Below are 21869 nucleotides of genomic sequence, written 5' to 3' on the forward strand. Positions count from 1 at the left end.
TCTCTGTTGACTATTTAGTCTGTGCACTGTAGGTCTCAAATACAAGTCTGTGACCTTTGTGAACTATAGATGTGTGTCATTAGGTCTTTTTAGTGACCATTACTTGAATTGATAGAACACAAAAAGCAATATTCAGTGTCCTGTATCATACATTTATGCTCTCGCTCATTCTGTCTCTCTCTCTCTCCGTTTAAATATTATTGTACAAGCTCATTTATTGAAAATCTTTAATATTTTAAGTTGTATATTACTCGAATATGTGTAGAAATGCCTTTTGTCTTTTTTTCAGTAATGAAGAAATAAAGAAGCAAGAAATTAATCAGGAAGAGTTGCTGTGTGGTGTGAGACTGGAGAAGAAACTGTTTTGTTGTACAAAATAATATCTGCCACTGATTGCTCTGTATGTTATGGCGTTGGATACCATGGTCAGGGACATATATTTGAAAACTGCATTATGACTCATTATATATAAAAGTATATGTTCTTGGCCTCTTCCGGTTTCCCTTTTCTTATAATAGATATGACTCTGTTAATGTAGTGAGAATGGTGTTTTTTGACTTTTAATGATGACTATTGTGAATACAGTTACTGTAACCTCAGTAAATATTGTCTTGTAATGTTTACTCTATCCAAGAACTTCATGTGTGGGAAGAATTATATTATTAAATAAGTTTGTGCCCACTCAATGGGGGGAGACAGTCTTTAGAAGAAATACATTAATTACTTACTTAAATTCAAAATGCTGTGAGGTGAGTTATCAGTATCCCTGGTATAAACGTTTCGGAAGTTGTTTTTAAGTTTCTGAAACTTGATTGACACTGAATTAAATTTTGTTCTTAATACATCAGCATTGTGTGTGTGTGTGTGTGTGTGTGTGTGTGTGTAAACATGTTTGAATTGGCTCTTTTTTAAAAACAGGTATTTAATTTGACAGTCCACAATATGATGCTGTATCACTCTTTTCACAATGACAGTGTTGCGATTACACCACAAGCTTATTTCCATTTTGTCCGTTTAATATTGGCAGGTGCAAAATAATTCAAAACAAATAAATAAATTTTCTTTCTAATTTGACACCAGGTCATCTTGTTGAAAAGGTTAAATGTGTGAAACTTGCCATCATTCTTGTAACCTTGAAAGTCAGAAGCCTATTAACCCTTGCATATTTCATGTCCAAATAACGTTATATTTAGCAATAATGCGACACTGAGGTAACCCAATAGTTTTTATTGTGACTAATTTTTGCGTATGTAATTAATATTTATTCATTTGACGTTTCTTTATGAATGCAATTATTTTATCTATACTTTTTTGAATAAAATAATTCTTTTTCTTCTCAGATTTGCAACTCAATAAAAAATATTCGATAAAAATGGACGTCTAAGCACATCCAATAAAATTAATCTCACTCTTTAGTAAACAAACTAACCGACCAACACAGGCGGAAGGATACTTTACAATGTGGGATATTTTCTAGGTGCATTATAATCGAGCAGTGCCCCCCGAATTTCTCTGTTATGACGTGTCTAATAGCAAATATCATGTTATTTATATAAATAATAACAAATAATATTTTCCTGACTTTTTGCACTAGTAAAGCAAAAGGTTCAAAAGGTTCTGTCACGTTCAACTTTAGCTAAATAAGTGTAAAATTTAACTTGTCTTGTAAGTAAAATTATAATAGCTCAACTGGCTATATTATATCTAGGCTGTAGTATATTTTGGCGGTTAAGCAAAAATAAATAAATAAAAATTAAAAAAGAAAAAGAAAAAAGTGTTTACCAACAACGCCATTGTACTGGACCGAGTATCACCAAAATATAGTCAGTTGAATTGAAGTTAAAGCACAATATTAAATATTAAAACAGACATTCTCAGTTGACTGAATGCGAGAGACGTGTGGCTTGAAAGAGAATTTTGATTTCGTTGCTTAACTCCGGTTATTTCTATTCGATGTTGAAATCACACATTCGTAGCGGAGACTTTCTAATAATTCATATACGTGGCATTTAAACATTTCGCTGTTTTAGCCAACAATATCGCATTCGGCAGTCTCAAGTCACAGAACAGCCAATATCTGGCAGTGCGCAAGCGGCACATATCAAAGCATTTTCACTGAGATATTTGAAAACGGAGTCGTGTGGTGAACGCCTGCGTGTCCCTTTTAAAACAAATCCAGGGACTGTCAATCATCGCGCATTCCGACCAATCCCAAAGCACCGTTTTTTAAAAGCTGGTTTGCCTGCTGTGCTTTTATATTGCAGTATGGCCTGGTTCGGAGCATTTTACTACCACGGTTATTGCCACAAATCAAGAGGGCAAAGTGAACGGCATGGGACTCACACCAATCTTAACGAACCTGGGTCCGATTCCTGCGTCTGAGAGGTTTACAGGCAATAACTGCACATGCAGATGATACAGCGGGGGAAATGGGGAAGAGTTTTGTAGGTAAATCGTAAACGTTAAAGGTTGGTTGATTTGCCAAGCCCTCAGCCAAGCTTGCAACAAAACATGACAAGCCTGTCGCGGTTTAGTGGCTGCCCTCTTTCTTGCGTCAACCCTGGGGAGAGCAATACTGAACCCAGCGTGGTGCTGCCACCTTTGGCAGAGGAGCACATGGGGCACCCCACTGGCAGTTCCTTAAAACTCTGCCCCTCGCAAAATTTGCGAGACTACCACGAGACGAGGGCCAGTGCATATGTTGACCACTCGGTTACCCATTTTCCAGACACTGGATACACCAGCCATCGCTTAGAACCCAGTCCTAGGGGCATTATCATTGGGACAAATCTGTCAGCAGCAGGCATGCCACCAGTAACTGATCAGCTGGCTCCGAGACCTAACCAGCATGGCAATATTGGAAGGTACCGTGACCTCCACAGCTATAGGGATGGCAGGAGCCACGCGTTCTTCAACACGTACCAAGAGCAGGCCCATGGTTCGTCAGACGCGACCCGAGACCTCAGCAGCCAAATGATGTTGGGTCTTCCAGGAGATCTGCTCTCACGAACGCACCCGTACGGCCAGTCCGTCAGTGGCCCCAGGGCCAACAGCCAGCAGCTGGTCACCCAGTTCTTGGAGTTCTACAAGCCTCTGAACATGGCCATGCAGCGAGGAGGGGGCGACGCCTTCCTCAGGTGCTCCAGGCAGAACCCAAAGCACGAGCTGGTATGCAAGTGGAGTGACGGCCAAGAAGACACTGGCAAGCCGCCCTGCGCCAGGAGTTTTGGGACCATGTATGAACTCGTCACCCATGTGACGGTTGAGCATGTCGGAGGACCGGAGCACTCCGACTACGTTTGTCACTGGGAGAACTGTGCAAGAGACAGAAAGCCTTTCAAAGCCAAATACAAGCTCGTCAACCACGTCAGAGTGCACACTGGAGAAAAGCCCTTTCCCTGCCCTTTTCATGGATGTGAAAAAGTTTTTGCCAGATCCGAAAACCTCAAGATACACAAGAGAACGCATACAGGTTAGTTAATACATAATAATAATAATAATAATAATAATTAATAATAATAAATAATAATGACAAGCTTCAAACTTACGGAATTGTTTCTGAACATTGTTTCGCTTAACATTGTTCCAACACAAAATCAATTCATGAAGAACTGTGAGGACAGAAAAACTCGATAAAACGTAGTGTTTGATTATTTGTTCCCAAAGTAACGCTATAAAATATTCTACCGTAATATTTTAATATGTCATTTATTTTTTTTGCTGTACACAAACGCTATTTTTGAAACTGCCTTCCATTATTTTAATTCATGTTTCGGCATATGAATGAATGTAGAATCTTGCATACAATAGAATTTAATTTTCTTACAGCCTATGTCAGACTTTAATTTGGGCTGCGATTAAAGCATTTGTTTATATCAAATGTAATCTATTGTTTGTTCTAACGTTTGTTGTTCGTATTAGCGGGATGATTTTTTTATTTCGTTTTCAGAAACTTTCGTGCTGGTGAAAATCAATCCACAGGCCAGTTGTTTGGGTGCCTCTCATTCATGCAGTGAAAATAAATAAATAAATTCCGGGGCACCGGAGAGCTGTGACGTAGCGTTTACGCAAGGCACAGCTGAATTCTCTACTATGGTAGAGTGCACCCGCTAGTGCTACGCACTGCAAGCTTTGAGTCCGAGTCTAGTCCATTACACTTGAATATGACGTCACATTAATCCTTAGACTGTTATGATTTATATAAATACCCTCTGCGTGTTTTTTTTTTTTTTATATTATTTAATCATAATATGTTTTTTTTTAAATATATCTAAGATTTATCGTTATTATAACAATTATTAAATCCACAGCGTAACTTTATTTTTCTTACTAGAAATAAATTCAACAATGACTTTTGCTCAGGGAGCATTTAAAAATATGAATTAGGTCGACCTACAGAACATCTGCGAATATTAGGAAATATTTTTCACAGAAAGCAGTTTAGACAGAAAATGAAAATGAATCACTGACACAGTTCCATAAAATTATTTAGAAACCAACTGTTGATTATGTGTTAATAAAACTTAAACCAGTTAAACTGTTTGTTCTTTAATTAATTTTTCTTTTTATGACTCTGAAATCAATTTGAGTTAGCTTATGCATTGTTCATTAATAAGCTAATTCTGAGTTAGCTCGTGTGAATCATGATACTGAACGTAGCAGCCACTGCATGAAAACAACTGACTGGAAAACCACTGTTTTTAAGAATAAGAAAAACAGAGATTTCGATTTATCACGTTTTGCATGCGCAAGAGTGTTATCTAAACAAAATTCTCTCCTCACCTGCTATATTGTTGAATGTGTGGAGCATCAGGTTTTTTTTTTTTTTGGTAGCCTACAACATCCTGCATAACACATCTAATGACACCATGCACACAGAACTGATGAGCCATGGTTGACTGTACATCCCACCCGTAACTCGCGTTTCCCCCTCCTCTGCCCGTTTAGGTGAGAAACCGTTTAAATGTGAGTTTGAGGGCTGCAATCGGAGATTTGCAAACAGCAGTGACCGGAAGAAGCATTCTCACGTTCACTCCAGCGATAAACCCTACACGTGCAAGGTCAGAGGCTGTGAAAAATGTTACACACATCCCAGCTCCTTGCGCAAACACATGAAACTCCACTGCAAGGCCTACATCGCCAAAATCGGCGAAGACGACGAGCACCTTGTACAGGCCAGGTCTCCTGAGGTGGCAGAACAGCAAGACACGCCCGCTTCTACCACAGTGACGCGAACGATGACGACCCCCTCCCTTTCTCCTGAGACACGAAATGAGTCGACTATGAGGTCACGTTTCCATCACACCTTTGAAAACAGTTTGGACTATATGGCGCACAGGCCACAGTCCCTTTTGGACCCTCTCTTGCTACAACGGGGCAGTTACAGACCAGAGTCCGTACAATATTCCTGCAGCCAACCAAGCCATACGTTCGCACCTAGCCATAGAACTTTTGCGTCCAACTCACCTTTTCAAAAAAGCCTGGTAAATGGCTGGTACACATGTCATAGCGCCGTGGACACTTTTTCACCCAAACACTGTAACAGTGATTTATAATGTCTGTAATTCGGGCTTGTACTCGGCGTGTTAAAGCACTGACAGATGACAACTAAAGGGTTCCGCTTCATGTAATATTGTCCTACAGGCTTACTAAATAGGATAGTGCAATTTGTTACTGTGAGCTTTTTCTGTTGTACATAATGTTCGTGTATTGGTGAGACGTCGGTAACTATTCCTCAACTGTAAATAGCTTACTTAACCTTGCCAAAATATCTATAAAACTAAAGACAAGTTGCCAAAATATAATTCATATATAAAATATAAAATATCTACAAACCAGGTGCCCACAAATGGAGTAGAATATATAGGTCGAAAGAATAAAGTAAGTTATTTCTGCACAAGAACAAAAATAAATGGCGTGTTATTTTGAGGTTCTGTAGAGGCAGGGCCTCCGTATATGTGATGTATAGTAGAAAGAAGAGGTTTATCTCTTGAAAAGTGATAATAAAAGTTATTAACGTGAGTCTTTCTGTAAATTACAACATGGAGTTTACATGCATTTTTTTGTCAAAGCTCAAATGTAGTTCGAAGGTTATTAGAATGAAAAAATATCGTTTGTCTTGATGTGTGTGAAGGTGAACCAATCGGTGAACCCATCACACTACACCAACAATGAATGCATTTTATGCCTTTATAATTTTGGGGCGATCATTACAGACGTCATGAGAATAAAAGTGTTTAATTAAGATTCGACTGTATATACTGTACAATTAATTATGCATTCGAAGTTTCATTAAAGAATCTCTATTCTCTTTGATCAGGCGTGTGATTTAAACTCTATGCTTCTCAAAGGAAACGTGCGTGAGTTCAGTATAACACTTTTGGACTTTGTCTGTATGTGCCAGTTTTTTTAACGGATACCACATGCGTGTTTAGGTTTTTGCAATGAAATTTCAAAAGGAGAAACTATATAGACCTACTTTTAGTGACTTTCAGACTTGTGTTCAGAGTCTAAAACAATTAATTTTAAAAAGTTATAACTTAATGAAATTGTTTTCCGTGAAGGCGATTTTACGGCCGAAGCTGTCTCACCTCGAATGAACTCCAGCAGGTTCCAAATTTATCGTAATTTCTTTTCAGTTTAACCCGTCGTGTGTGGAATCTTGTATGCCGATGATAGTTTTGTTTGCTGTTAATCTTATTGTTATCTAAACTGCAGCGCATTATAGCACGGCATAAATAAAGGTATAAGTGAGGTTATAGGCCTTGTACTTATGATCGTACTAAGCAGCGAAAGCCAGCCTGCACTCACTTAAGTTGCTGAATGTATCAGTGTGTAGGTTTCGGTAGACTTCTCACTCATTATCAGTGTGCTAGAGCGTTATTATTATCGTAAAAGAACTGACAATGAACTCAACTACTGTTCCGTCAAGTACAAGTCGGCTGTAATCTCACTTCTGTCATCAAGAAACAAATGGCAGCCAACCACTGAAAAGAAGCAAATAACTTTAGTGGTGATAAAAGAAATGTTAGGTTAATGCAGAAGGTACCACACAATGAAACCCAAATTGTCAGCCTGATGTCCACAGCTCTTTCAGTACATCAGTTGCATAACCAAATTGCTATTAGATATTTTCAGTTTTGTCTTCAGTTCCATTAGTTTGCTTTGCTTTTCATGCTTCGAACTGATTCGATATTTTGAAAAATCTGAACACTGACCTCAGTGATTTTTGGAGCCTTGGTAGTGGCCCACTGTTGAATCTACTGTTGCAACTGTCTTGTTATATAATCATAGAGTTTGCACTTAGGTATTTTATGCTCCTGTTTTGTGAGGATTTCTTTTGGTGTGCGTGTGTCTGTGTGTATAGTGTTATGAAGTGGCAGGGCATTGTAGGGTAGTGCTTCTCAATTTGTAATGCGAGTAACTTGCCTTTCTAACACTCTGTGCTGTGAAGCAGCTAACACTAATGACCAGGATGCATAACATTTTAAAAGACTCATTTTTTTCCAGGTTGGTTATTACAATAATGCATTTCATTCATAGTTTAAGAGCCCAGTTCCCACTGCTAAGGATGGTGCCTCAGGCACCAATCATCACAACCTACTTATAGAAAGAAACTTGTGAAAAATCGGTGGCTGAAGAATACAGTGAACCTCTGTATTTTTTTCTTTTGACTATTTGAGGCTTGAGAAAAAGAGACCGTAGGTTTAACTGGAAAAGGGGCTACCAAGGCTTTTTGACTCGGTGGGGCTTCTAACATCTCTAACATCTTTCACTTTATTTATTTAGCTATCGTGAATAACCTTAGAAAGGTCATGTGGCAAAAGTAACATTTTCTCTTCACTGAAACCTCACACCTTCAGTGCTGGACTGATGCGGTATGTTCGAAGCAAGTTGTTAAACGTGAAGCTTGCAAGAAATTCTTAATCACTCCTGGATCACTGAGCCACAGGAAATTGAAAAGAAAGCACAGGAAGTTTATTTGTGACAGTCTGATGCTAGGTTCGTATGTTGTTTTGAGGCAATATTTACAAATTTGCAATAGAAAAATGTGTTTCTGTTCTTCAGTGAACTTTGAGTTGAACAGTTTGTTTTATATATAATTGTATAATCATTAGAGCGGATGTTTAACACATAGAGGTAATTGCATTAATGTGGTGTGTAGGTTCAATGTTAAAAACATGAAAATGCATTTTTCATCATAATTCATCTAAACTGATCCTGTCTTAGTTAAGGTAGCTCTGCTGTGAATTTGTCTTCTATAGAAATATGATAACAGTCCTAATGTTAATATGTTAAATCTTGTTGTGAGTAAATTGCAGTTGTAAGAAAATATTTTCCATGCTCGACTTGCTTGTGGAATCTCACTTGTTTGTAGCACAAATAATGTGTAGTGTGTATGGTTAAATTATATATGAAAATATAGTCATTAACACAACCGCGACAAAATGAGAAATGCAACTGAAAACAAGAGAAAAAAATCTGTTGTTTTCTAGTGGTGTTGCAAATTGTGTTATTATTTCTCTCAGAATGATTTTATTTAGGTCTAGTGTTGCTGGTCATAGATAATTAGAAACTTACAGTTACAGGACAGACTCTGATTTGGCTGTTTCAATATCTTTGTTCCTCTAACTGTCCTGTGATTGAAATCAAATGACAAAATCGCATGTAAAAGCTCATTGGATACTATTGTAAATTTCATGCAATACATTAATGTAATCCCATAAGCATGCATACAATCTGCAATCTAAATTTAAAGCGAATGCCTTTTTAAATGCTTACATCTTAAATCCTAATTACATTTTACTGTATTGCTGCATTAAGACCAACAACATTTTGTTTTTTGTAAACTCCTTGGTTTTCGTTTAACCGCATCACTCTCTGAAAGCAACCTTAAGGAGGATTCATATATAAAAATATCCCTGAATAGCTGTCTCTGTTTAGTCTATTCAGTATTTACTCTGTTTTGCAAGTGCAGAGGTGATGTGCATTTTGAACAGGCAGAATTCAGATCTCTTTCCTAAACTCACGTTGTTTATTTTTGCTTAAAAAAATATTCCGACTTTGCACTGCCAATAGTATAGTATAGAAAAATGACATTTCTTTATGAATATTTGGATGACCATACACTTCAGCTGTTTTTAATATGGTTATTTTACTGTGAATGAGATGATACGTTGCTGCCACTCTCTGCCACTTTTTACCGACTGCTTTCTGCCTAGCAACAAGAATGTATGGCGAAGGTTAGTTTGCATTTTTGCCTATAATATGTGACAACTTATAACATATTCAACTTTTTTATGCATATACACGCACTTACTCTATACTTTACTCGTACAGATAGTGTATCATAGATTATTTTGCCAATGCATCCTCAAAGTGTGACCAGGACTATATGATCTCAGTGTCTGCTGCGTTCCACCTGCTCAAAATGACACATCTAGCAGGAGCAGTGTGAAGTTGCGTCAGCCTGGTGAGGGGGTGGTGGCTGTGCAGGCCGATGGGGTGTGATTTTAATTGGATTCCTGCCTTTTCCAGTCGTCCCCAGGTCAAGCCAGTGGTGTTGGTGCTCCCTGACTTGGGCTTCTTTTCATCCCAACCCCCTCCTGTATATAGCAGCCCACTTTTGCACTCTCTCATCTGCTGCTCTGCCTGTGCTCCTGGCTACCCTCTTCTCCCATGACTCCCTTATCCCGGCCCCTTAATCTGTGCAGCAGTGTGGTCCTGTGGCAGGTGGGTGCCACAATGTTTCATGAACCTTAAATCACAAAACTCACCTTTTTTGATCTTCCGTCCTTCAGATCGTTTACAGAGTCGCCATCGTCCACTCATACTCCGACGCCTTTTTCGACCGTCCTGTGTTTTCTTCTTAGTCTCGCTTTCATTTATCTCTTTCCAAACCGGGTGTGTTAGGCTTTGAGGGCTTTGGCGCGCGTGCACACACACATGCACGCGCTCTTCCTGCTTACCCAGTGTGTAATGAGAGTGATGCTACAGACACAGGCAAATTGATTTTAGAGGTGAGGCTGTAATGAGGCTATCAAAAACATGAAACGTGAGAGTCGTACAAGACATGGAACTCAGAGATAGTGTCGTGTTTTCAGTTGTCAAGCTTCCTGTGAATCTCTGTGAGATAATTTGTCTCATTTGTTTCCCTGGTTTCATTTAGATACGCTTAAGCGCTAACTTGACAATTACCACGTGTTGAGAAAATACTTTAAAGGGTTAGTTTACCCAAAAAGTGAAAATTCTGTCATCATGGACTTGCGTCCTTATGTCATTCCAAGCCAGTGTTTCTAATGTGTAACACAAAAGGAGATATTTTAAACAATATTTCATCTTTTTTTTTTTTTGTCCATTCATTGAAAGTCGCCATTGACTTTCATTACATGGACAAAAACAAAAACAATAAGAAATCTTAATTTATAGGTGAACGACCACTTCAACTGTAGAGAATTCTTATAAAACATGGTAGATTTAGTGGAATTTTTGCATTAAAAATCACATTTGAGCTTTTAGATTCGCACCGCTAGCGATGCAGTCAGTTGATCGGTTGGTTTTCTTTCCGTCTTCATCCGCAGTGCAGTATTCTCGAGTCAGTGGTGGTGGTGCCAGCCCCCTGTGTAGCTCAGCTGGTACCACAGCTTATTAAATACCCATCTATTCACTTGCCGGACATTCCGTTCTCTTGTCAAACCTCAGCAAGTCCACCAAAATGAGGCTAGTGCGGGGCTTTTGCTATGGGGCTTTTCCATTCAGCACAGCTGCGATTTGGGAGTGGGAGGAAACTCCACCCAGCCCAATATCTGATGCATTTCTGTCTTTTGATGCATTTTTAGGATTGCAATTCACCCCAATGGACGTTTCTTTAAAAAATCTTTTTTGCATCCTCTTTTTCATGCATTATCCATGCCTTACATAAGACATTTCTCTGATGATGGCATCTTAGAGCAGCAGGGAAGACAGTAAAGGTCTCGGCTCAGCCAATCGGCTTGCAGGTGTGGCTTGCATCGGGTTATCTCGTGGCAGTATGCAATAATAGCTCAAGTTTCGGCCGACGTGGTCGTGGCGACCCGTGTGTTCCAGTGGGGGACGAACAAAAGGAACAATTCTCTTACCATTAGTCGCTAAATCCACTTTAGCAACTGTTGTGGATTTGCCCCTTTTGAAAGGGGGCGACTTTGAGGATGCCCCTGACTCTGAACACCAGTGCTATGCTTTCAGAAGGGTGACCGTGGCCATCGCCCAGTTCCTCTGATCTTGCTTCCAGATCCTTTTCGGTAAAGATCAACTTGGAGAGCACGTACTGTGTCCTCCACGTCTTGGCAAGGGCATTTTTGGCAGCCTTCATGTATGTGAGAGGCCAGCTGAACATGCTTAAAAAGACACGCTGGAGCTTATTTATCCACTCTTGCAGTGGCCTTAACAAAGAGACTTTTAATTTCTCATACATTTTTAAAATCCAAATTAGTTTTTATTTTTTCCCACTTCCACCCACAATACAGAATCCATCTTGAATGCTTGCAAAAAGTGGCTTTGATCTGACCTGGTTGAGCAGCAGCCTCCTTTGGATTTAGGAGACCCACAGACCTAGAGCGAATGTTGTCTTTTTGGTTCCCTCAGCACCATCACTTTTCATTAGTGGACTATCTCAAAATATCGCATTTGAATTTTTAATGAAAAGCATTGTCTTTTATAGTGTGCTTTTGAATCTGGAATCACATTGATCAGGGTCCAGGGTGTTTCAAAGTAGTGTGTAATAGTGGGTGTTTAATTTCATCTGTAGAAGGATGCATCACAAGGGGTCTGTGTAATCAATCCTGTGAACTCGACATCTAAAGCAGAGATGGGCCTTCTGATCACTTCCCCAACTGAAGTTCAGCCATCCTCTGAGCCTGCAACTATCAACGCTTTCAAACTAGCACAAGCGCTGAACTGAGGTACACCTGACACAGCTTCCTTCACAATATGTTTTTTTTTTTTTTAGCTGATGCGCATGTCACACGTGCACATGTTCGGGCCCGTGGGCCAGGTAAAGGGAAGCGGGCGCGTGCACGTCTTTAAGTTGATCTCACTGTTAACCTCACAGCATTACACCAGCACCTTGAGGCCATAGTGAACAGTGATGGATGGTGGAGTGGATAAAGCAGGCTCAGGGGGCCAACCGGGGCTCAGCGTTTCTCCCCAAGCTATTTCAATTACAGATTGAGCAAGCGTACTCTCTGTGATGATATGTAGCTTAAAGGCCGTGACATTAATGGTTGGGACAAATCGGATTTGGTTTGGTGCTGACCTGCCACTCTAGGGCGCAGAACTAGATGGAAGAGTGAGGTGGTAAAAAAAGAAAAGCTTTACTTCAACCTACCTCTGCTACAAAATATGCTTTCACAATGTAGCAAAATGTTTGGCTGATCAGTCCGCAAGAGGTTATGGACTGTGCAACATACATTTAGCTCACCAAAACAGATAAATATGTATGTCATTTGAATTCCTCATTAGATGAGTCCAGTGCCTGGATCAGTTAGGCTTATCATATTAGCTTCGCAGAACTTGTGTCTTTGATTTTAGCATTGGTCAGATGATGTTTTTCCCTTTTCAACATACGCAAATTGCACTGACAGCTTTATGCATGAAGGTCATTTTGCATCGTGTCTTGATTTGTGGACTTTTTAAAAACAGACGTGGATAAAGCTAACTAAATCCTGGTTTAGATGTATTGATTGACTTGGAGAACAAAAAAATCTGTGCACATGAATGTATTTCTTAGAATTCCTTGGCCTTACATTAGAGAGGAATAGAAACGAGGTAATTAACACATCCGTCACTGGCTTATCCTCCATATCTCCATGCGTTACAGCTGTTGTAAATGTAACAATTACTTTTTTTCCAGTTACGCAAGTCAAAGTTACGTAATTTCATTTTATATCTGTAGGGGTTCAATGTATTTTCAGTCTGCTAAAAGAATAAAAAAGTCATGTCTCATGAAAATGTATGCCTGGGATGTGAAGGCAGCGCAAATCCCCTTTGGCTTGTAAGATATCAGGTCACTGCAGTCTCACATTGAGATTGGTGGAGCGGTTTCTGGAGGGAGGGGCCCAGAGTGAATAAAGGTGGGCTTTGGTGAACCTTTACCCATGTGAGTATTTAAGTGCTGCATGATTTTTGCTGCATGGCTTTTATCGCTACAATTACTGCTCGTTAGGACTCCATACTCGCCACCTTAGCAACTCCAGCGAGTTAAAGGTCAAGAGATGTTTTAAGCTAATTTGACTATTAGCCATGTAGCCATTATGTAAAATCTAACAACATTTTCTATATCCATACAATTTGTATATACATATTCCAACCAGATATCATCATTATGATGGTCTTACTTACTAATACTAAGTATAATGATAAATTCCATAATAGATTTGTTTCTAATAATACACTGCCTTCTGAACAAGTCAGTGGCATTTTTGTTTACAATGCCTAATAAGACAAATAAGAGCTGGATATAATTAAGCCTGCTTGTGCGGGGCCATATTCCCTTTCAATCAGTTGAAACTAACTCTGTTAATTAATCTTCAGAGCAGTTATTTTCCCCAAATAATTTCCTTAATAGCAACTGGGTTCCTTAGATCTTTACTCAGCACTGCATATTTTCTCTTTATTTTTATTTCCAGTTTTGTTTGTTTTTTTTCTCGCTCTCTGAAATCCTAGTGACCCATATAGTAGATCTACAATGTGATGTTTTTTTTGTTGTTTTTTTTAAGGAAGGCTGCTACACATACAGTATTAGACACTATTATTAGTTTCACTTGAGGTGCTCTTGTTTTAGACCTGGCCTGTATATTTCCCAAATGAAAACATTAGCATCACATTTTGCTTATCTCATATTTTATCACCGATAGGCCTGGTTGCCCTTGGAGTGCTGATAGCAAAACAAGAGAAGGCGATGATCCATGATGTACGCATGGTGATCTCATTGTGAAAACATGCATTTACAAGTGACTTTATAAGAGAAACCGAATTATGCTAAATGCCTTTTATCATTTTACATCCTGAAAACATCCTCTCTGAATCTACCACCCGCTGGTAGGGAGGATCTGGTTGGGAGCTTTACGCTGTCCTTCAGTTTTCTCATACATGTCAACTAGTCCTCTAAGCTGTGTAAGGAACCCTGTACCTTGAGAAGCTGATTGGAATCAATAACCAAAGCGGCTAATATTCAAGACGAGAATTAACGTGGAATGAACATTACTCTGTTGATTAGAAGGCAAGAGCGCATGATGAGTTATCAAAACACGCAATACTACTTGGATTAAATTTCAGCCTTTAATTGGATAGATGAAAGAAGCAATTAGTTGAGCTCAAGTCAAGACTGTTTTCTTTTTTTCATATGTCAGTCCTTGCTTCCATAATGGCTCAGGAAGAATGTATGTCTCTCATATGCTTTGATTTTTTTTTTTTTTACACTCATTGAAATGTAATTATATTTATTTATATGCACTTCACTGTCTTTTGATCTTGGATTTCTTCTGTGAGTATATGTCAGTGAAAATATAATGTTGTATTATTGGACTTAAAACAAAGCAGCTAACAATAAACAAGCCATCTTTCCTTAGAAGCACATTTGGATACTACACCTAAAAAAATCCATACATAAACATGAAGCAAAAGCTCTGAAATCTTCATTGTAAATGAGAGTCATAATGATTATGTTTTTTTTTTTTTTTTTTTTTTTTTTTTCATAATATAAGCAAGGTCAAGTAATTTAATTATATCTCACGAATATTACCAGCCTGCATAGGCACAACTGTGCTCTATAAAAATATTAATTTGGAGAGAGTTAATTACCATTTGACCTGCCCAGTGTGGAAAATATTAAATATGCGAATGCTGTAAAATTAAATATTAAAATTGTTTATTAACCAGTATAATCCATTCTAGGTTTTGGTTGTTTATTCAGAGATGATGCTGCATACTCTGCAAGTTCTGCATGCTTTTTATTAAAAGTGTGTGCACAAACCCTAAAATATTTTTATAGGCTAAAACTTGCTGAATATGTTTTACAAAACAGAAAGAAAAAAGGATTTTAGGAACAGGAAAATGTGGTATGAAGTTATTAATTCAAAGTGGAAAATAAACAAATTACAGTTACCCATATACACACACAGACATTCAGAGCTGAATGATATGTTTAATGCAAACTTGTAGAGATGTAGGCCCCCTGTTGGCACCCTACTCAAATGCCTCCATACTGTCCTCTCAACTTGCTGTGCTCCAAGCTGAGAGCGAGACAGCTAAACTTATTTAAGTGGATATATTTACAGAGGGAAGTGCACTATGATGTGGGTCACCGGGCAAATGAACAGTGTCAAATGATATCATGTCAGGTGTGATGGCTTTAAAGAGGATTCGGTGAGGACAGCGACCTGTAATTCTAACGTGATATCAACCTTTTCCTCGCTCTGCAGTCAATTTCAGAGTCAAATGGCTTGTTTCTGTAGTTTGCACACACAAACGTCAGTTGCTATTGACATAGCTTTGAGATGAAAGCAAACCTGACTCAAGCTCTATTGATTGTTTTGCTATGTTTTATATCTTTCATGCATTTTCATATAAGCCTACATTCTGATCCTCATCTTTTTAGAAGTATTGATCAGTTATTGGATTGTCCTGCTTGCACAGGTCATGTATATAAATTCTTGAAGACCAAACTTTTGTACATGGAAAACTTGTTGCTTTAGCTGTCATTGTTACCTCCCCATCCCAACTTGAATGTGGCCAGTGCTTTGTGCTTTGCCTACAAAAGAATGCTAAATCTTCCATACATGTTTATGAACTTCTCGACCATTGTGGTGACTCCTCTATTTATTTAATACAATTGTACTGTGAACAGAAGAAAAAATAAACAGACTGACTAAATCATACTAGTCGTCGTCTTTTTGCGAGTGAAAACTCTGTGTACAGACACAAAAGGGGGACGTTTTCACCGCCGGAAAGTAAATTCTTTTGAAGTGGAACTAATCATCTGAGGGATGGTTCTCGTTGTCCTAACAACGCAGCTGAATTGGAATGAGCCTCCCTTTTTGTTGTATATATGTTTTCTTTCTTTCATTCAAAACTGATGATGATAGTAGTTTCACGCCCTGTCCACCCACATTGTCAGCCAGAACTTTTTTTGTAGATAAGTCCTTACTTAGAGACGCGTACACACGGCGGGTGACTCTCAGGCTGTGACGTCAGCCGCACTCTCTTATGTCTACGAAGCTTTGCGCCTCTTAATACCCTTATATTAAAAAGAAAACAATCTCTCACAACTGACTGGACCAAAGGTCCGAACACATTAAATAATATAAATAAACTTACACCAACTTTTTTGACGAGTTGCCAAGATTGTTAGTTAGCAAACTTTTATTGTTATATATATTGAACATTGCTCTCTAGATCACTTACGCAATGAGAGTTATCATCAACAAAACATTCACGTAAACACAGTGTTTATTTTCTGCGTTCATATAGCCCACAGGTCATACGGGCTCCAATGATTAACCCACGACGGTGCCCTAGATGAAGTAACTCTGGCCTCAGTGACCTTTCAGTCAAGAATCCCATCTCTTAATTACCATTACTAAATCTTTCTCTCTTCCACCACCTTTTGCCTCGCAACGTTATAAACGTTTGAGCTTTTATGGAATTCCGAAGAACCGAAACATTTTATTGTCACCACGGGGTTCAGGGTTCAGGCAGCGGTCACATGCTGGAAAAAATAAACCAGTTGTGCTCGCTACCAAAGAAAAAACATTGAAGTTTTTCTCTCTAATTATTACTAATTAAACAGCACTTCGTCCCTAAATTACGCGCACTTGTGTTCTTTCAATTTAATCAGTTTTGATCACACGGCCCGTCGCATAATGGAGGGAATAAGTCAGCAGTTGACCTGTTGTAAAAGCTTATTTTATTTACTGATGATGAAGAAGAATTGTTTGGTTGATAATTATCATGTGTTTAATATAATATAATATAATATAATATAATATAATATAATATGCAATCTAATTAAAATAGTAAATATAAGGGAACAAGCAAAATAAATAAATAAATAAACGTCTTGTTTTCTCTAAAAAAGGCAGTTTCTTTCTTGTATCTGGGCAGCTGCATATAAAGTCAAACATTAATACTTTTGAAAAAGGAGAAGAAGAAAACAAACTCATTAGCTTTAGTTTCAAATTTATAGGCTGTACATTTAAACTAAATGCGAAAAATGTATGTTATATAAAATGGTCAAGATTTCTTAAGTTTTTCACCGTTTTGGCTTCATAATAGTTTGGTTTAATTTTTTCCCCCCTGATGCGAGACCATTTAGCCTATTCCACATCTCAGTTAATATAAGCCAAATTAATCTACGTAATATAATTAGCTAAATAATTCTAAAATAGTTTTAGATAGAGTGTAACATGGTTACAGCGTCTCTCTTAAGTATTTACAAGTAAACGACCGCTGGAATCATTTGATATACGGAGACAAAATATTTTTTCCTCTCATTTTGTTATTCTGAATGATTTATTACATTGGTACCAGAGTACCAGTGCTTTCTGAACGTCTCTTGGCGTGTGTTCCAGGTGAGTGATGTTGCTGTTGAGAGGTGGCACTAGAAACCCTTAAAGTACAACAGATGATGTCACACTGGGGAGGATCCAGACTAAAGTGCGTGAAGCAGAACAGGCTCTATCCTATTGAGACTAAACGCTGCGTAGAAAGAGACAGGCATGAAATGATGCTGAGAAAAAAAGTAGTAAACAAACGGAGCATAGCTTTTGCTTTTCAGTAAGATGTTCTCCACTGAGACTTCAGCGCCGGTGGCAACAGCATACACGTCGGACAACAGTTGCAGCATATTAAACAACTTCTGCAGTTCACATACAAATGCTCTGGACTTTGAACGCTTAGATGATCTGAAATCACTACACATATACGCGCTCATTAAATTGGTTTATGTTGTAAAATCAAAGATCAACCCAAAGCTCTCAGATCAAAACCGTACACCGTTACTAAGCGTTAGAAACAATTATTTTAAACAAGAGCGGACGGCTCTCGGTAATCGCGTGATGTTTGCCTGGACAGAATAAAATCCCTTGGCGTGAAAGTATTTTTGTCATCTTTGCACGCCATGCGGTAACTGGTTGTCATTGTCGCTGCGGCAGACGGAGAGCTGGGAGAGAACACTCGGCCTGTGCCAGTTGGCTCAAGCTCTTGAAAACAAGAGGCAGACGCTGCACGATTCTAATCTTAATCGTTCCAGACATGAAGGTCACTCTCGGCTGGACTCTCATGGCGCTCACACTGTTGTTTCTTCCATTAAGTAAAACGTCGATTCTACAACCTTAATACTTCAACGGCGCTCATGTGAACAATAACAGATAAAACTGCAAACAGAAGCGATCGGGGTCTAAATACAATAATATTGTAATACTACCTTAAGTGCTTTATAATTCATTGTCTAAAACAATAAAATGTTCTGCTTTGTGTATACCTAAATTAAATAATAGATATCGCCACCTTCTGTCCATCCGTGAGGAAACAGTTTTTGAGACGCTGAAATCTGATTGGCTGAAAACATGCAATTGTTCACGGATAGTTACTGTAAAGTTGCTTTGATGCTTTGAAGCCATTTTTTAAATTGTGAAAAGCACTATTTTACAATATATACAACAATAATAATAATAATAATATACATTCTAAAAAATGCTGGGTTAAAAACAACCGAGTACTGGGTGAAATGTGGACAAACCCAGAAACTGGGTTGTTTTGACCCAGTGGTTGGGTTAAATGTTTAAATGTTTAACTCAACCTTGTGGGTAGTTTTATGTCTCAACTATTATTTAAAGATTATTATATTGCCGGCTTAAAATGATCCCAAAATAGGTTGTACATTAAAAATCGGATACATAATTACTAGAGGCATCAGCAATAATCAAAAGATGAACATGCATTAATAATCAATTTAAAAAAGTTTATTTAATTATTATTTATTCAACTTATTGGACATATTAATAAATGTTAATTTCCAACCTATTTGGGGTTCATTTTAAGCAAGAAATATAGTAATTTTAAGCAATAGCTGAGTTAAATAAAACAACGCAATCACTGTGCTTGTCCATATTTTGCCCAGCACTGGGTTGTTTCATTTAAGAATGTGGTAATATAAATTATATTAAAATAAAAAAATAAAATCATTAGAAGAATACTCAGTAATTTTAGTGCAACCAACTGCGTTAGCCCTCCAAATTTCTTAGGGTCTCCTCATCTCTATGCAGTCTATATGTAGCAAATGTAATCAAAATTATTTATTACACTCATGGATTATAACCTTTTTTTAGTAAAATAACCCCAGCATATTCATTGTCTGTTCATTGGTACAGAATTGGTTCAATTTTTCAATGTGAAAATAAGTGGAGTGTTAGGGATCTTGAGTGCATGAGCCACAGAAACTATAATTATGATTAATCCGTGGTTATGAAACACTTTTTTCACATAGCTAATGAAACATATCTAAGTGCCTAGCAAAAGTCTCTAGCACTGCATACGCAAGTTATTTTTTCTAAGTAGCGAGCTACATTTTGGGTATATATTTTACATTTCTCCCTTTCACATTTAGTTTTAATGGGGGAAGAAATAGTAATCTGGAACTGGCTACTTGGATCCCTAAATATCCCCTCAGCACATTATGTATAGAAACTGATATTGATAAAATGCAAAATAAGTGAGTGCATTACCTGACAGCATAGCAAGCCATTAACTTTAATACAGGTGGTTTATAGTGAATAAAGAAAGTTCAAGTTCAGTTGAGGTTGGGCGTGATGTTGTGCAAGAGGATTGGTGATCTGTATCCCAAGTACACTGCCTCACTCAAGGGCATGGATGCGGTCCAGTGACAGAATAGAATTCCTTCCCGCTTGTGCGAGTCTGGGCTCACCACACTCATATATTGTATTCGGGTTAAGTAACTGCAAGGATTTAGACGCATACGCTTACTTAGCTATTTATTCTTCATGAGCCAATCTAGTTCTTTCAATGGGCCTCGAGCACTTAGCGTGCCACACTCAAGATGGCGTCAGACTGAGCCTGCACTGAGCCTTTGCTTTAATTACTCCACGTACAGTAAATATAAAAGGGGTTTATGATCAGCACACCGCGGTTCACATTTTTCTTTATCAGATATGACACACATTTCTAAATGAGCAGTCTTGATAATACCCAGGGCCTATTACCAGCAGCTCTTGCTCAGCACATTCTGACATTTATTCGAGTGTTAGACTAATAATGGCTAATGAGCTCCCAGTAACACGCACTCAAGACACCCATTAATGGAATTGTTGCTTAAGTGGAGGAAATATACATGCTCTGATGATTAATCTCTCCCTTTCGCTCTTGCTATTGCTCTCTCTCTCTTTCTCGCACACAAAAGCCCACATAAAACTGAGTGTAATGTAAGCTCTGTAGGTATAGGACAGCTTGCGTACATATGGAAACTGAACGTCCAAGAAGCTTTTTCTGTTATTAAAAAGAGGGTTCTTCGTATGATCAGTACACGTTATGCAGTTAAATCAGTATTTCTTGTGCTTGTTGAGTGGCTTAGTAAATTGCAATGCTCAGTCTCAAACATGACAGTCTTAAAATATATATTTGGAATGGTTTTTGATCCTGTAGCTTTGTGAAAACACTTTTGGCTGTCTGGAAGTCTCCTAGCAACAGCAAACAAAGGCAGGGCACATTTCAAGTTTCCCGCGGTGCGGCCAGTCCAGCGCTGTCTTTGATCTTGACTGGGAAAATAGCTGAGTGGGCACTACTGGCATTTTCCTTTCATTTCCCCCTCCTCCTATCACCCTCCCTGTTCCCAAAGCCCTCGAAATACCCCAATTTTCATCTGCCCCGAAAAGCTAGCACCCCTTTTAATCGCCCATGTCCAAGCGTTTCATTGAATCAGCACATTGTTTTTTGGTCAGGTTTGACAATGTGCTTTAAAAAAGCATTAGCTCGAGTGAAGTGCACAAAGAAATGATTTTATTGCTTTGGATACACAAGATGGTATATTTTACCCTACGACTAAACATGGTGTTATTGGGGTTACTCGCAAGCGTACCGTCTCCTTTTATCCTGTTTTTCTACTTCATTTCTCTGTCTTAGTCAGTTTGATTTGCGCAAATCTCCTCATTTTGCTTTTTTCCTTATCCTTCTCTGACACATTAAGCTTTGTATTTTTTGATAGAGCTAGGACTGCTTATCTCCTAAGAAACTTGGGACGCCCGCAGCTCGCTAGACAAATAATAGAGCTGCAGTGGATTTTCAGGGTCATGGGGCACCCACAGAGCTGTCTTATTTAGAATTTTACATAAAGTAAAATGTGTATTGAAAACATTTTTGAAGTTAATGCTCACAGAGAAATTATGCTTTGCTGGTATGTCCTGTGGTGTGAAAAAAAAAAAAAAAGTGTGTTCCGACAACGTAAGTAAACAAAAGCCGGGATATCAAGAACAATATCTGTAGGCTATGGAATATTATAACATCCCACAGAGTTAAGTTTGCAAGAAAAATAAAAATAATGGAATCACAATATACGGGACGAAGAGCAAAAAAAAATCAAAACAAACACTTTATTGTTTTGGTGTAATTTTCTGTAACTGGTGTTTCTATTTATGACAGAGACAGTCATTTAGATTGCTTTAATGTTGCTCTTGGCTTTTGTGGTTAGCGTGATGCCTAAATCTGTTACTATTTATTGTCTGAAAATTTAATTTGTCTTTTTAGGTCTTTGTTTTTGACAAAGCCATACAGAGTCACATTTCTCATTCTGTCAGTGAATGGTACTGTTTTTTATTATCTTC

General features: G+C 38.3%; 1 protein-coding gene and 1 long non-coding RNA gene across 4 annotated transcripts in view; both read left to right on the top strand.

The window, feature by feature from the left end:
- Positions 1-21869, top strand: part of LOC127175986 (uncharacterized) — a 79397-nt gene that overhangs the window by 50759 nt on the left and 6769 nt on the right. The window contains exon 3 of one of the 3 annotated variants that reach the window (XR_007829049.1): positions 290-894. The exons of the other annotated variants lie outside the window; for them this stretch is intronic. This is a non-coding gene — a long non-coding RNA (uncharacterized LOC127175986). Of the gene's footprint in view, positions 1-289; positions 895-21869 lie in introns of those variants that run through there. 3 annotated transcript variants of the gene reach the window in all.
- zic6 (zic family member 6) lies at positions 2015-15239 on the top strand. Its single transcript, XM_051127370.1, has 2 exons — positions 2015-3472; positions 4948-15239. Exons 1-2 carry the CDS (start codon positions 2512-2514, stop codon positions 5553-5555), a joined length of 1569 nt encoding a protein of 522 aa, XP_050983327.1. The 5' UTR covers positions 2015-2511; the 3' UTR covers positions 5556-15239.

This window comes from Labeo rohita, chromosome 14, assembly GCF_022985175.1.
Source record: "Labeo rohita strain BAU-BD-2019 chromosome 14, IGBB_LRoh.1.0, whole genome shotgun sequence".
In the NCBI taxonomy this organism is placed as follows: Eukaryota; Metazoa; Chordata; class Actinopteri; order Cypriniformes; family Cyprinidae; genus Labeo; species Labeo rohita.

What these genes read in the sequence shown, in the direction of transcription:
- zic6 (XM_051127370.1), top strand. Translation starts at nt 2,512, where the DNA reads ATGACAAGCCTGTCGCGGTTTAGTGGCTGCCCTCTTTCTTGCGTCAAC. An exon ending in ACACAAGAGAACGCATACAG is followed by an intron (nt 3,473 to 4,947) that starts GTTAGTTAATAC and finishes CTGCCCGTTTAG; the next exon opens with GTGAGAAACCGTTTAAATGT.